The 16,835-nt window shown below is 31.7% G+C and overlaps 2 protein-coding genes across 6 annotated transcripts in view; one reads left to right on the forward strand and one right to left on the reverse strand.

The window, feature by feature from the left end:
* The first annotated feature begins 8,838 nt into the window (after window positions 1–8,838).
* Window positions 8,839–12,290, forward strand: LOC21390922 (peroxisomal membrane protein 11C). Of its 4 annotated transcripts, none has more exons than XM_024162457.1 (9): window positions 8,839–8,967; window positions 9,067–9,112; window positions 10,330–10,535; window positions 10,908–10,982; window positions 11,071–11,145; window positions 11,252–11,332; window positions 11,428–11,502; window positions 11,612–11,785; window positions 11,922–12,290. In XM_024162457.1, exons 3-9 carry the CDS (start codon window positions 10,344–10,346, stop codon window positions 11,955–11,957), a joined length of 708 nt encoding a protein of 235 aa, XP_024018225.1. In that variant the 5' UTR covers window positions 8,839–8,967; window positions 9,067–9,112; window positions 10,330–10,343; the 3' UTR covers window positions 11,958–12,290. The 4 variants fall into 4 exon arrangements, with proteins under 4 accessions (XP_024018225.1, XP_024018224.1, XP_024018223.1 ...); XM_024162456.1 differs by having other exon boundaries at window positions 8,840–8,967; window positions 10,327–10,535; XM_024162455.1 differs by lacking the exon at window positions 9,067–9,112 and having other exon boundaries at window positions 8,840–8,967; window positions 10,327–10,535.
* A 2,519-nt stretch (window positions 12,291–14,809) lies between these two features.
* LOC21390923 (F-box protein At4g00755) overlaps window positions 14,810–16,835 on the reverse strand; it is a 24,581-nt gene continuing 22,555 nt past the window's right edge. For both annotated transcript variants that reach the window (XM_010093242.2, XM_024162459.1), the window contains 2 exons: window positions 15,857–15,975; window positions 14,810–15,226 (listed from right to left, as the gene is read on the reverse strand). In XM_010093242.2, the coding sequence (XP_010091544.2) occupies window positions 14,950–15,226; window positions 15,857–15,975 (396 nt within the window). In that variant the 3' untranslated portion in view covers window positions 14,810–14,949. The remainder of the gene's footprint in view (window positions 15,227–15,856; window positions 15,976–16,835) is intronic.

Below are 16,835 nucleotides of genomic sequence, written 5' to 3' on the forward strand. Positions count from 1 at the left end.
CTAAAGCACAAATGAGAAGAAAGGAAGACATGCCTATCTTCCGAATGTGTACTTTGCGCTTAGGGGGCTGAGGCTGAGCAGGAGCCTCCTTGGCCTCGCGAGCCGCCCTCTTGGCCAAATTCGTCTGGCGGCGCTCATAGCTAACCAAAAATAACAAAATCATAAACGAACCCTAATTTCAATCGGAGGTGAAATTGAAAAGAGAGAGAGAGAGAGAGAGAGAGAGAGAGAGAGAGAGAGAGAGAGAGAATTAGGGTTACTATTCGAGGTGGTTGCGCATAAAGTAGCGGTCTTTGGCGAGATCGATAGTTTCCAGGGTGAGTCGCTGGAGTCTCTCCCGGCGGTCGATGGCCTCGTTCTGGGCGGAAGTGGCGCTTCCGCTGTGGGCTTGGAACGGCATTCCCTGTCCATATTGGGTAGTTTTCTACGATCTAAGGCTCAGATTCAGAGCGAAATTGGAGCTTAGATGAGGGAGGGTAACGAATGAAGGCTCGTCGGCGGCGAGATTGAGCGACGCGAACGATAGAGAGGAAGCAGTGGAGGCTTCTAGTCTAGAGTCGGGAATTTGAGCAGCGGTCTAGAGTGGGGAATTTGAGCAGTCAGCAGAGCAAAAACAGGGGGAAGGAGTGAATGGAGCGGGGGGAATTTAGAAATTTGGGGAAACATATGAGCAGTAAGCAGATATATATTTAAATGTATATACAATAAAGGGAAATAGTAAAAAATATGTCAATATGAAAAGTTTAAGAAAGTATATAGACTAATTTTTAGTTATAGAAATTAATAGACTATAACTTGTTAAGTTATGATTCATAACCAGATAAATTATGGATAAACTGGTCAAGTTATGGTTCATAACCAGACAAGTTATGGATAAAAATTGAGAATAACTTGTCAAGTTATGGTTCATAACCAGACAAGTTATGGACGAAAATAGTAATTTGACCTATTTATTAACTTATGTAAACTATTGACCTATTAATTTTAATTCATCTCAAGTCTTGACCTATTTTCCTCTTTCTCCCTACAATAAATCAGCCAAAATTTCGTTAACTTATATATATATATATACACACACACATATTATAACTATTTTGAAACGTTATTATATATAACCAAAAAATGTTTAATAACGTTTTTTTTTTAAAAAACGCTATAACTAACAGTTATAAAATGACTGTTCTGTTGCAGTGTAGGATGATTGTTAATTGTTAATATAGGACATATTCATAGAAAACTAAAAAAAAAAACAATACGTGCACAAAATATAAGTTTTAAAGTTTTTATATGATTTGCTACCAAATACAACTTTTGATAGCAAAAAACGCCTTTTTGCCACCAAAATATGAATTTGGTAGCATAATCATGTTTTTTGCTATCAAAATTTGGTACCAGAAAATTATATTTTTTGTTACCAAACATTATTTTGGTAGCCGAAAGCATATTTTTTGTTACCAAATTTGAATTTGGTACCAGAAAGACATGTTAAAAAAAACCATTTTAATGCCAAAAATTATTTTAGAATAATTGTTCTAGTAACATTATAACAAAAAATATAGTTTTGAAATTGAAATACATTATTCAAAGTTAAAAATCAATCAAATAGCAAGATTATATACTACTCTGTGTTGAACATATACTTAATTAACAAGATCACATATATATGCACATGAACATGTCTCTAGTTACACCTGTATAAAATAACTAAATTATCAAATAATTGTTATACAAAATATACTAGGATAATTGTTAAAACTTAATATAGGACATATTCATGGAAAACTAAAAAAAAAAAATACATGCAAAAAATATAAGTTGTAAAGTTTTAATATGACTTGCTACCAAACACAACTTTTGGTAGCAAAAAAATGCCTTTTTGCGACCAAAATATGAATTTGGTAGCAGAATCATGTTTTCTGCTACCAAAATTTGGTACCAAATAATTATATTTTTTGTTACTAACATTATTTTGGTAGCTGAAAGCATATTTTTTGCTACTAAATTTGAATTTGGTACCAGAAAGACATATGTTAAAAATTAAAAAAAACATTTTAATGACAAAATTTATTTTAGAATCATTTTTCTAGTAACATTATAACAAAAATATAGTTTTGAAATTGAAATACATTATTCAAAGGTAAAAATCAATTAAATAGCAAGATTATATACTACTCTATGTAGAACATATACTTAATTAACAAGATCACATATATATATACACATGAACATGTCTCTTATTACACCTACACAAAATAACTAAATTATCAAATTATTATTATGCAAAATATACTAGGATGATTGTTAAAACTTAATATAGGACATATTCATAGAAAATTGAAAAAAAAAGGAATACAAGCACAAAATATAAATATTAATGTTTTTATATGATATGCTACCAAACACAATTTGGTAGCAAAAAATTATGTTTTTTGGTAGTAAAAACTTAATTTTTCGCTACCAAATTTTGGTGGCAGATAGTTATATTTTGCTTCCAACACTTGGTAGCAAATGTTATATGTTTTCTTGCCAAAAATAATTCGGTAGCAAATACCTCGGGTGGGAAAAATTTTTGCTTCCTGCTAACTTTTTGTTACCAAAACACGTGTGGTAGCGAAAAAGTAATATTTTGCTACTAAATTTTTGGTGGCAGAATCTTATGCTTTTGTTACCAAATATTATTTTGGTAGCAAAAAGCTATTGGCGGGAACCAAATTTTATTTCCCGCCATGTTATTTGTTACCAAATTATATTTGGTAGCGGATTGTATTGTTTTTGCTACCAAATTTAGTAACTAAAGCCTTGATATTTTTAGCTACCAAAATTTGGTAGCAAAAAGTGTGTTTTCTGCTACCAAAAATCTTTTGGTATCAAAAAATTTAGTCTTTTAAAGTGATTATTCTTGCAGTGTAATGCTAAAATGTTAAAGAGTGAGTAATATGAATATATCTAGGGATGCTGCCAAGTATAAACTATTTTGTGGCTTACTCCATTAAAGTGCTTATCGTAGCAATAAGATGATATATCGATCATAAATACGAATACTTCAAGTTGGCCACGGTATATATGTACTTCTGTTTGTCATATTTGTCATCTGTTTTACGCCTTCTGCAAAAAAGGACTAGTGAGGTCAAACATGTTTAGGGACACTTCATTTGTTTGTTGAATTAATTATTCCTTCTAGTTTCAATGTTTGCATTATGTATTCTTTTAAGAGACACTTCATATGTATTCTACATCTCAGGGTGATATACTAACGGTAGAGACTAGTGAGTCATATTGTCACACAACTATCTCTCCCTCAATATTTTATAAATTACATATTTTATTTTGTAAAGTATCTCATTTTTTCAAATTCTACTAAAATAAACAATTTATTTTACTAAATATGCGAAATTTAAAATTTTAACTCTTAAAATCAATTTCACATATTGCATTATTTTGCAAATCCAAATTGCAACTAAAATCAATTTAATCCAATTAAATCAATTTTTGTGCTAATAATTTATTTTAATTTATAAAACTCTTTTATCAAATAAATAATAATAATATGTGCGTGTATGCATGACATGTTATAAACAAATGAGTAGACACACATAAGCTAATATGACATATTACATGCATGGACATATAATATATAGCCATCAAATAAAAATATATAAAATGCAATCAGCTATGAGATGAAATTTGACCAGGTCCCATAGAATAATTAAACTACAACTTAATCGAACGAGTAAATAAATAAATTTACAACCCAATCGAATAATCAAATAATTACAATAATTATTTTCATATGTTACATCAACAAGTCTTCAATTTAATTTTTCAATTATTCAATTCATCTGTCTTCGGCTCGGGTACCTTCAATTTTTGATCTGAAACTCTTTCAGGTCAAAATTCATGCAAAATAGGTTTTCAAAAACCCTCGGGCTCGCAAGGCCCGTTACTAGGCTCTTTGACGCGTTAAGGTGCCAGTAGAAAGGAAATATCACCTTATCACAAATATCATTGAGAGAGGCGATGTAGAGGTTCTGAAGATCGTATCACAGAACAACCTCATGGACCTGCTCACGAAGACATTGCTACTAAACGTGTTTGATAGACACTTGAAAGGATTTGGGATTAGGGACATGTCACACTCGCTTTAGGACAAGTGGAAGATTGTTAAGAATGGTCTAGGAAAAGCATGAGATGTAATAGGCTATTTATTATTTATTTAATAAAATAGTTTTTCATTATTTTATGTGTATGTATTATTGAATACTTTATAAATATCATTGAAAATTCTACAATTATTTATGTAACCTTGAATATTGTGTATAAGTGTTATATATGAGAGGATAATATTTAAAGACACTAATCAAAATATGTGCGTAATGAATTTAATTAAAACGTTACTAATACATATCATTCCCATTAAGAATGTAACAATGTTATCCGCATTGTTAATATGGAGAGATATTGAATGAGTTTATTATGCATAATGAATAAGTAACGAGGTTGTATTCATGAATGTGTTTTATGAATATATTATTCATTAGAGAATCAATGACACTCAAGGGTAAAGAAGTAATTAGAAAGGTTAATGGATTTTAGCTAACTCTAATTATGAATTATTTATGGAGGATTAATCTATATGTAATGACTATATTAAATAGAAACTTCAAGTTCTTGGAAGTAAATTATGTCTATAATTTCAAGTGTGCAATTTTAAGTTTATAGTTGATTAACTTTTAGAATTAATCATTTAATTAATTAAAGAGTTTAATTAATTATTAAGTTTATTGTAGCTCAGAATTATAGGTCCATGTGTCATCCTTATAATATTTGCAAGACAAGATGATTTATTGAGAATTAATACCACTTGAAATAAATAATGTGATTGTTTAAATGATTAATTTTGGATACACTCATGTGGTGGGACCATAGGAGGCCACATGGCCAGGGACAGGGAGGTGCAGGGGGTGTGTGGCATAGGGAAGAATCCATCTGGGATTCAGTTGTTTTCTCTATAAATTATCTGGCTTACTTGTTTGACAAGTTATCTACTTAAATTCAAAATGATGTTAAAGTTTGATTTTATTTGAAATTGAGTCAAAATTGAAAACAGGTTAAAGGAGAAAATTTTTCCTTCTCCTTCACTGTGTAGGACACCACCCACAGGGGATAAATCTATGTGGGGTCCGGTTTTGATATTGAGAAGAGAAAGAGAATTTTGTTTCTAAAATTATATGGGAAAGTATATTTTAAACATGATTTAAAATATAAGCGATAATCAATCTTCTATTACTTTAGCTTGAAGATAAAGAAGGAGCTTCCCAATGATAATATGAATTGGAGGGAATAGAAAATTAAAAAATATAATTTTTGCTCTCTTTCCCCTTGGTGTAGGCGTGTAACATAGAGAGAGAAAAGAGAAGTGTTCTTCCAATCCAAGTTCCACCTCATACATGTGTTGATACTGGTGGAAGAGAAATTTAGCGAGTGATCAATTCTTATAGTTCTAAATTTAGCGAGTGATCAATTCTTGCAGATACCAAGGACTAGACGAGTAAGATTTGGGTTTTCCTAAAGAGTTTAGCATGAAGATTGTTCGTGGTCAAAGAACTCAAGTTATCGACCTAATCGTTCGCTAGGTAAATTAATAAATTAATTAGATTGATTTATTCAGGTATAATTATTATATTCTATAGAGTGTTTCAAAAGTTTTTTAAAAATTTTTATTATACATGATCCATACAATACGCTTCCGCACCCAAAATCATTTCAGAAACCAACAAATTTGTCATGGATTCATTTACATTGTAATAAATGAAAAGAAAAGAGAAAAATAGAGAAGGAATTAAATACCAAACAGAGAAAGACTTTAATAAATATTTTATTTAATAATAAGGATAAAAAAATTTTATTTTGCCTTTTTAGAACCCCACATATGACTGGCACATATATAATTATGTCTAAAATTTAACTGTCGTTTACCTAAATGTGTCTAATTGCAATAAATAAACAAATTCAGGTGGTTGATTGTCAAAATTAAAAATTTTAGGGCGATTTGCTTTCTGTTGCAAATAGTAACCATGAATAGTGCTTAAAATTTTCCTATAAATAGAGCTCTAAAGCTCTTCATTTTATATACATTCACAAGATTAATAAAACTCTCTCTCTCTCTCTAGTTTTTCTTTTTAGTTTTGCATTTTCTTAGTTTTCATAACAATATGCTATTTATTTGTACTTCACATCTAAAAATTTTAATTTCCTCCTTTCTCCTGTTATATATTTAATTTTAAGGGTTAATCACATAAATGATACATAAGGTTTATTCTTAATCCCACTTTAATCCTTAACTTTTAAAATGCCTCAAAGTTAGTCCCTAATCTAGTACTCTGTTTCAGTTCGGTCCTCTGTTAGTTAGGTGTTAAATATTTAATGCAATCTGTTAAAATTAGGAACCATAATTAGAAACATCTAAAATTTAAGGACTATTTTCAAAAATTATATTTTTTTTGTATTGTTTTAGTCTATAAACTTTAGATGTTTCCTACATTGATCCTAAATTCTATAGATTCTATCAAATATTTAACACCCAACTAGTGGAAGGACTAAAATTGAAACAGAGTAACTTATTAGGGACCAACCGTAAGACATTTTAAAAACCAAGGACCAAAACGAGATTGAGATAAAGTCAAGGACTATTTGTGGAATTAAACATAATTTTAATTTAAGGGTGCTCATGGATTAGAATCCTCTTATTAGAGGTCAATCTACGATCCAATCAAAACTTTCAGATTGGAAAAATCTAAATTTATGTCCAATTCAAATTTTTTTCCAGTCTAACCCAATTTAATCTAAAACTTGTCAGATTTTGTGGATTAGATTTACGGATTTTACAATTAGGACCTTGAGAGTTATTAAGTATATTAAACATATACGAAATTAAAACTTAATTAACAATGCCAAACTAGATTCAGTAAAACTCAAAATGAAATTAAAACTTATAAGTTTTTAATGGTTACGTTTCAATCGGTTTACCACCAAATATAGAAATCTAATGACGGGACGTGATAAAAATCCAGTTTCATTAATTGTCATAAATTTTGCTGGTCAACTATATAATTTATTATAACTGTTATATTAATATCTTACAGCTAAAACAATGATACCCATTGATGGGTAAATATTGGAGTAACCATTAAAACTACACCTATTGTTACACCATGGTTGGGGAATTTGACCAATTGGATGGGGCAAGCTGTCGAAAGTTCCGGAAGCGAAGGAAAAACCTATACGTCGAGAAGTGTCAATTGAGCAAGGAACCATCAAGTTGAGGAGCACTTTGGACAAGCTGTGCTGTTATGGTTGAGGAGTCCAACAAAGGCTATTATGTCAAAGGCGTTGAGGAGTCAGCAATTCCCAAAGGAGGCCGAGATCAATATAAACCTGCAAAATCAGAAGGAGATAACTCTTATCTCTTATTTAAATTTAAACGGGAGATTAGAGATCACCAACTGGATCAGATAGAGATTATCATCTACAAACATGTGTTTAAATTCAAATAGTTATGTGTAGAGATAAAGCCGTGTAAATCCTTATTTAAACGAGAGATTAAAAGCTTATCTCGTCATGTACCCTAGAAATAGAGGTATTGCGTACTAGAGAACCTATAAATAAGGGTTAAACTCCCTATTTATTTTTTATGCACAATTTTTTACTTTGAGAGAGATCATGTGAACTCTTTGAGATTCAGTGCATCTACTAGTGGATTAATGAATTTACACCTTCAACACCCATATCATATGTTTGGATTCACGGATTTTACGGATTGAGAAACCAATCCAATACCTTCATACTGAGATTTTCCTAATTCGGTACCAATCTAAAACTCCTCTCAATCCAATTCAATCCATGAATTGGATTGTGTGGATTCACAGATTCTATGAGCACCTCTATTTTAATCTATAGTCTAGGCTCGTAGTTAAGAATTACTATAGGGTTGTTCCTTTCATAACTCAAATCACAACTCAAGTTCTATTGATATAGTGTTTTCTCTAATAAAAATTCAAAATCAACTTTTTTACTACAATATTTTTCTCTCACATATACAACTCAAGTTCACAACTTGAGTTGTGAAAAGAACAACCCCTATATTTTATGAATTTCTTTATTCATTAATTATTTTTTTACGGTAGATTTCCAGAGTCTTTAACCACAATTTATACATATAATACTAGAGAGATTCTCTGGTACGTCAGGCGTACCAGTAGATCATATTTTTTAACTGTTAAATATGTATATTTTTTGACTTTTACTTGATTTTATGCAAATCTAACGGATAAAAAACTTGTCCTACTAATATGTTGGCGTATCAGAAAATGTCTCATAATACTAATTGCTAGCATTGATTATGGAATTTAAAAGGACTCCTAACACACTACAATAACAATTGGTTACAATCAAAGACAGTTCGATATTTTCTATGCCTTCTACAAGGAGGATTCCATTAGGCCACTAGCACTACAAAGCGGAAAGGATGGCCATGGCCAGTGATTTCAATTATTAGAGGAAAATGAATGGCTCGTTTATTTTACCGATTCAAGTTTTCAATTTTAAGTTTATAAAGTTAAAAACTCTTAAAAATATCACATTTAACTTTTTTACTGCAGTTAAAAACTCTTAAAAAATGTCACATTTCAACTCAAATTAAAAACTCAAATTCAGAAGAGGCGGAAATCGTCACAAGACATGTTATTATAAACAAATAATTGTATATCCACTTTTGCAAATGGTCACCAAAAATATTATTATTATTTTGTTGGTTTGTTTTGGAAAAGAGAGGACCAAACAAGCCCTTATCATCGGTCTATCAAGCGTGTAAGGAAGAAAAAAGACGAGCAGAGCTGAGCTCAGCCTTCCTATCTCTAAGCTGAAAGAGTTAGCGGCTTTCGAGGCCCATTTCGTTTGGCACTCCTTTCGGTACTTCTCTCTCTCTCTCTCTCTCTCTCTCTCTCTCTCTCTCTCTCTCTACACGTATTGAACTCGATAATCTGTTTCTCCGGTTGTTCTCTTGTTCAGTGCTTTTAGGGTTTGCCCAGTACAAGGATCTCTTTCGCTGCTTTAGGTACAAACGTGTTTGATTTTCTCTGAAAACTTAATTTTCTCTTTTGTTATTATTTTCAATTCGTACCCTCTTTTGACCTCAACCGTGACCATCTGGTATTGGGTTCCGATTATCTTGTTGATGTCTTAATTGGTTTTACGTGTTATCCATTGTTTGTTTGCTCGGAAAATGAAGAGGAGAGGGGGAAAACGATATTATGGTATTGTTGATTTTTGTCCCCCTAAAATTTTCTGGAAAAGAATGGAACTTGTATTCATTTGACGTCTCTGTGTGGGTTTGTCATAGTTCTATGCTTCTTCTTTTTTTTTTTTTTCTCCTTTCAATCTTAGGTCAATTTACCTGATTATATGATGTTATAGAACAATAATTTTAGGTAAATTTTATCAAAATTAATCATGAATTTAACGATTCGGGAGTTTATTCAGCTAAGAGAGGATAAAGATGGTTGCAGAGGGAGAATTTTTGGATTTAAATTCAGATTAAAGTTGTGGGGATGCATTTTGCATAGTCAGTTTTACGAATAGACTTGTAAGAGCTATTGTGTTTTGTGATATTGTTTGGGAATGGAGGTAAAAGGACTTTCTTGAGATTATGAAATATGTCTGGTGTTTTATTTTTAGGGAAATTATTGATGACCGTTAACTCATTTGTTTTTCTTTTAGTTGGAGAATACAAACCTTATAATTATTGGAGTGCTATATGGTGCTGAAGATTTGTACCTTTGCTTCCTTTCCCGTATTCATTTCGCATACATACTGTTTCCGCGTCAGTTGGTTTAAGACTCTTTGTCTACTCTACTCGTAGTAGAGATTTTTCATGTTGATCTTAAGCTTGGCTGATTGTTAAGACGCATAATATAAGAGTCGGCTCATTTGTTTTCTTTCATTAGCAAATGATCCGTGATTAATAAAAGAATTGAAGATTTTCGACTTGCTTGATAAATATAGAGTTCTATGTATTGTACTTTATCTTCCAAGAAAAGAACTACGTCAAGGAATCATTGCCTAGGCAACAGGAAAACCTCTAAATGGAATGAAAACTTCTGTACAACTCGTTATAGTTATGGTGAAACTATATCTGCTTTTGTGTCTTTGATAATTTAATTTCGGCGGCTATGAAACGTGTTTGGAACGTTTAACTCGGTTTTTATGCTGCTGGATTGTTTGCTTATCTGAATTATGTGTTGACATTATATGTTCTGCACAATAATATAGCAGGTTCGACATAAAAGATGAGTACATTGGACACAACTAGAGCAGAACTCGCTCTTGTAGTGTTGTATCTGAACAAGGCTGAAGCCAGGGATAAGATATGCAGAGCAATACAATATGGTTCAAAATTTTTGAGTAATGGAGAACCTGGGACGGCCCAAAATGTTGACAAATCAACTAGCTTGGCAAGAAAAGTTTTCCGTCTTTTTAAGGTTAGGGTTTTCTATTTGCTTCTAGTTGTAGCATTCTCTGTACCCTTTGTCTTTTCTATAACAATATCCGTTTTCTTTAGTGGACATATATAAAATTGTCTGATCTTTTTCCATGTCCTGCGCATGTATTTCTAGTAGAGGGTGTTCCATGACTTAGGTGCACATATCGGCTCTTTTAGAGAGTCAGGAAAAAAAAAAAGAATTGTGATTAACAAATAATGTCTTTATGAAGGATTTATCATCCCATGTTTGCACTTTTCACGAGTGAGATTTACTCTTCAAGCTTCAGTGGAGATGTCATTCTATATTTATATTTGTAAACGAATTTTTCACTCATCGGCCTAATATGTGAGTTGCAATGTCCTTCTGCAGTTTGTCAATGATCTGCATGCTCTTATTAGTCCAACTCCTCAAGGAACTCCTCTTCCGCTTGTTCTGCTGGGAAAGGTGTTAATATGATTCTGACTTCATATTTCTATGAGAATCCTCTTCTTTTTTTTTTTTCAGTTCTTTGACTTATTGGTGCATATTACAGTCCAAAAACGCATTGCTGTCAACTTTTCTATTTCTTGATCAAATTGTCTGGCTTGGCAGAACAGGAATCTATAAGGTATGGGATGCGTTTTTTTATTTTATTTTATTTTTTGGTCAGTTCTGTTCATGACGCGTGAGTTCTTACCAAGTGTGGAAAAGCTAAAACAATGTTTGTTATATAGAACAAAGAACGGGCTGAGTTAATTGGCCGGATATCTCTTTTCTGCTGGATGGGATCGTCGGTTTGCACCACTTTGGTTGAGGTTTGTTTCTTCCCGTTATCTTTAGGGCACAGATTTTTCACATCCCTCAACACGGATTGTTTGAAATTTTGTTTTCACACCCTCTTTTATTTCAGGTTGGGGAGCTTGGAAGGCTTTCCGCATCAATGAAGAAGTTGGAGAAGGATCTCAAAAACACTGATAAATACCAAGTATGTAGTTAACCACATGCAATGCAATATCAGATTATCACAGATTATTATTTTCTTTCGGTCATATCATTGTATTTTGCGTCATTACCACGTGCCTTTATGAGTGCAGAATGAGCAGTACCGTGCTAAACTAAAAAAATCAAACGAGAGGACACTGGCCCTGATCAAAGCATCCGTGGATATAGTGGTAGCCGTTGGACTGCTTCAGTTGGCACCAAAGAAAGTTACCCCTCGTGTTACCGGAGCATTTGGGTTTGTTTCCTCTCTCATCTCGTGTTATCAGGTAATCACTGATTCTTAGTTAAATTTGTTTGTTCATCAATGTCGACATCAACAACTATTCATTGAAAGGGTTATGACGGTTGCTTTTGTAGCAATATTTGAGAGCCTGATCTTTTTCTCACTGTTTGTTAATGCAGTTGCTTCCGTCGCCACCAAAGTCCAAGTCAGCATGAAGATAAGTCTGTTATGCTCTGCAAGCTTCAATGTCTTCTAATAATTATTTAGGGTTATGATACAAATCCTTGGCAATGGAAGCCTTTAAATAACTAGTTGTAAAATGCTTTTCTTTATCTTGGGCCTTCCATACTGCTTTGTTACAATAGCAATAATATAATGTTGTTTCCTTCATATTTAGTTTTTAGGTGGAAGCAAAATACTTGATAGGTGGTTCTATATGGGAAAGTTACCCATTCCGATTTGGCAACACTTTTTGCACTGAATTTAATCCCTGGGTTTATTTTGTCTCTCGGAATAATTTATGGGTTACGGTTGATACTTTTCTATTATTTTTGTTCAAAAATAAAACACCAGTAATGGTGGTTATCGCAGATTTATATGTTTAGTTAGACAAGTTGGCTATGATCTGTGCACTTTATTGCCTGCGCTTTCTTAAACAAAGCTTCATTCTTTCCGATTCGTCTTCCAACGTCTTCGGTGGCTTCCAAGGTTTCAAGAGTTAAATACCAAATAGCCATCGCAATTATCAACCAATCAATATATACTAAGTTTAAAATCGAAAAAAAAAAATGTTATATTACGTTTATTCACCATGTATACTCAAAATATCATAAACTAAGACTTAGATTAGGATCTTTAAACGGGCCAAAAGTATGACCATTTATATCCGGACCATCCGGTCTAATTTAACGAGGAAAACACCTCAATTGAAGTTTTAGCTGCAATTATAATCCAAACCGGTACCTATTTCCAAAAATTAAAAAAAAAATCATAAAAATACCCAATAATAGGGTTTTTTTTTTTTTTGTTTTCTTGTTGCTGTTGTTGCGTCGGTGCACTCTTGTATATTGGTGGTTTTGCAACTTGAACCACAAACTTTAGTTTTGGCAAACCAGATGAATTTGACCATCCATGGAAAATTGTAGTAAAGGTTTTTAAAATTAAAATAAGTAAATATCATATTTTAAAATTATTTGAAGTAAATAACATGTTACATAATAAATGAATTATTTATCGTGTAGTTCCACATAAGGCCAATTTAATAGTGTTGTAGATTTTAGAAAAATTATTATTAGCTGTGTTGAAAGGAAAAATAGTAACATAAAGCAACTGAGAGGTTTGGTAAACTGTAATTTTACAAGTATTGGTTTCAAAAGCAGTATAATAGTGTTTGATAAATTGTTATGTTAAATTGATGTGAGCAATTAAAATGACAAATAGATATGGTATGAAAATTTAAATATAAATATTATTTTAATTTTATACATAAATACTTGATAACCTAAACAAAAAAAAAAAAAAAAAGTTCACTTTTCTCACTAAGATTAGATTATAGTAAATTAATATTTTCATTTCTTCCCCAGAATAAGCAAGTACATCAAAAACAATTCTCGGGTAGGAATAAGCAAGTACATTAGATTCTTGAACGCTATCGAATTCCTTCAAGTAAATGATAATTAGAAGATTCACATAAGAGGATTCATATGCAACACTTTTCTAGACCCCAATTTGCACCCAAAAAAATAAATAAATAAATATGAGAATTGGTTAAATGAGCCTTTTCTTTTTTATTGTTTTTGTCAGAGTTACAAATGTTCTGTTTATATACAACGAGTATATATATACATCTGTATTTGAAGAGCATTCCTCAAACAACTGGTCCAGCAAGAAAAAGGAAACAAAACAAAGAACAGACAATCACAATGAAACTATAAAAGAGGAAAGATACAGTGAGTATATAAACCAACTAAGGAAAGAAAGACAATAGAGTATGAACTGCACAATCAAGCAACAAAAATCGCTATTTACAATCAACTATAATAAATGAAATCACATAAATATATATTGGTAAACTTTCAGAATTTAACACATTTGACGAATCTGGAGAATAAAAAAGAACCATAAAAAATATTAAACTCCTTACAAAATCCAGAATTTCCTATTCTCATATCAGAAATACAAAAATACCAAAAACTAAAACAAAGAAGAAGAAGAAGCAGAAGGAAGAAGCATGTAAACCAACTAAATAAACACAATCAACCAAACCAAATCTAATCCCAAATCACAAAACAAAACGAAAAAATTTTGAAGGAACCTAAACTCAAAAAAGAAGAACTCAAAGAGAGAGAGACGTTCTAATCCCAAGTCACAAAACGAAATGAAAAAAACTTGAAGGAATGTAAACCCAGAAAAGAACTCAGAGAGATTCTGGAAAGAGGAAACGTTGAATCAGAGAGTTTTGTTCTAGATGAGTATGATATGTGTTAGGGTTTGACAAGTCAAGATTGGTATTTTCAAATGTCATTAGAGTTATTTAGAGTATTATGAAAATTTCATTAATGATACAGAAACATATTGCGCATAATTTAAAAATTAATGCTTATTTTTAACTAATTTTAATTTTAATTGTAAATTTTTTACAAATTTTTTAAGAATTATTTTTTATAATTTTTACTAAACACTAATTTCAATTGTGGATTTTATGGAAGACCGGAGAATTAATTTTAAACTTCAAAAGACACTACAAACATACCCGCAGAATCCCGCACCCTCAGCATTTGACACACGACTGGTAAATTTAAAATTTGTCAAATCAGTCTTGTCCTGCACGGAATCATGCCCTGCAGTCATCCAGTGCAATGTATGTGAGCAATCACGTCTCAATTTAATGGAAATTGCCACTTTGAATATTATTACAATTACAAATTTAATTTAGGATTAGATAAGTGCTAATTGATCAATCACTTAAAATTTAGAGACCTATAGCACCATTATCCTTTAAAAAAAAATGAAAAGACGAAAAAACACGTGAAAAGGAGTTTCAGAAAAAAAAAAAAAAAAAAAAAAATCCTGCACAAGGTAAGTTCATAACATTATCATTCTCAATCTGAAAAGCCTCCTAAAAAAATTAAACCCAACATGGATTCAATTCAGTTCAGAGGGAGGACATGTAAACAAACGTACAAGGGCATCTTTCAATGCATAGACCTAGAAAACAAACTCTTCATCTGATTCATCTTCATCCTCGTCTGCAAAGACATACTCAATCTGATTTCCACGCAACATCTCCAAAATCTGCTCCAAAGTTCTCACACGTCTCTCCAGATGAACAGTGGAGCTTGAACAAGGCTTATTCTCAGGTAAGCCTGGTTGGGAATTGTCTGCTTGCAGGTCGTGCTTCAAAACAAAATTTCCAGATGAATCGAGACCTTCAACTCCAAGTGCAGGTGCTAAAGAATGGCCCATAACTTGAACATGAGAAACACTGGCAGTACGAAATAAAATTGAGATTAGAAATGCATACAGAAAGCTCTGCCAATTACTTGAGAGGAGATGACTGTAATGAAGTAAATTAAAAAGGGATTGTTATGCTATTCACTTGGAATCTTTCCATACGTCAAACAGAACCTATTAGTAGACAGCCAATAGTTACATCCATAACAAATCTTGTTATCTAATTTGGTCTCTCATCTTCAACCACAATCTATCATGGGAAAAAAAAAAATACACATTTATAAAATTATAAGTTCTAACATCTTCAAATAGAAGATAGAAACCTTATTGGAGTTCCTAATCATTCCACTTGTTTGCACTCAATTTTTGAACACCAATAACCATCTTTTTTCTGTTCCAAATACGAGAAGAGGATGTATCATCGATCATAGAAACCACCTAAATATACATGACATCTATGTACTATATACATTTACATTTAATTTCTTTTTCTTTTCCACAAATTCCCAGCCAAAATAAGTCCCTGCATGTAATGCAAGAACATGTTCCTTGTGGAAATGTGTTCAAAAGAAAAGATCACAAGGAGAATAAGCATTTCATAAGCTTGACTGCACAGACAACATATGCATAAAGTAAATAGAAAAAATAATATCAAACAGACCATATATAGTACAACCCATCCATTTCTTGTCTTTGTACTCTACCCAGGAGCTCAATCTGCAGATAGCCACCAATGCAAAGGACAGGTTCTGGAAGCTTGAACTTCTGTAGTCGCTTTTCCTGTACAGGAAGTCCTTTGACCGGAGTTAGAACTACATATAAGTGGGAACAAGATCAAGAATGGAGAGAACTTTCAAACGCGCGTGCATAATACTCAAGAATTTTAGGAGACATTTAGTTCATGGATTAGAATCATGAGATTAGAACCATTTTTTATTTACGTGTATTTTTTTATGAGAGAAAACACTGTAGCGAACCACGAACCATGATTTGAATCGGGGTACGAATCCCCTAACCAAACAACTCCTTAATATAGATATGGGAAGGGAAAGGAAAGGAAAGGAGAAACTTGAAATCTACGCTGGCATCTCAAGAGGAAGTTTTAACTAGGAGAAGGATATGTGATGAGAGATCAGAAGGGAAAAAAAATAAGAATCCAACTAACAAAGTCGATTGCCTTGTACCGTACTTTCACTTTTGATCAGTAATCGTTATAGTGAAGTAGATAAAGGCTTAGTTTGGTATTGCTTTTCCCTCCTAAAATCAGTTTCTACTTGTAGCAGAAGTTGATTTTAGTGTTTAGTAAATCTCTTCAAAAGTGTTTTTTAAATAATTTTTGAAGAATCTACAGTCAAAATCAGAAGAAGCCTAAAGACAACTTTAGTTTTTAGATTATGCGAGAATCAACATAGTATAATTAATGAAACTTTCATAATACCCATAATGCCCCTAATGAAATTTAAAATTTACAATCTTCCAATCTAAAATTTAAACTCGTAATGTAATATAATATAATATAATAGTAATATTGTAACAAATAATATCATAATTATATTAATAACTCTAATATTATTATTTTATCATATAATATGATATTATAATAATATTATAATTATTTTAATAATATAATATTATAATTA

The sequence above is a fragment of the Morus notabilis genome, unplaced genomic scaffold, assembly GCF_000414095.1.
Source record: "Morus notabilis unplaced genomic scaffold, ASM41409v2 Scaffold122, whole genome shotgun sequence".
Classification (NCBI taxonomy): domain Eukaryota; kingdom Viridiplantae; phylum Streptophyta; class Magnoliopsida; order Rosales; family Moraceae; genus Morus; species Morus notabilis.

What these genes read in the sequence shown, in the direction of transcription:
- LOC21390922 (XM_024162457.1), top strand. Translation starts at nt 10,344, where the DNA reads ATGAGTACATTGGACACAACTAGAGCAGAACTCGCTCTTGTAGTGTTG. An exon ending in AAGTTTTCCGTCTTTTTAAG is followed by an intron (nt 10,536 to 10,907) that starts GTTAGGGTTTTC and finishes GTCCTTCTGCAG; the next exon opens with TTTGTCAATGATCTGCATGC. An exon ending in CTCTCATCTCGTGTTATCAG is followed by an intron (nt 11,786 to 11,921) that starts GTAATCACTGAT and finishes TTGTTAATGCAG; the next exon opens with TTGCTTCCGTCGCCACCAAA.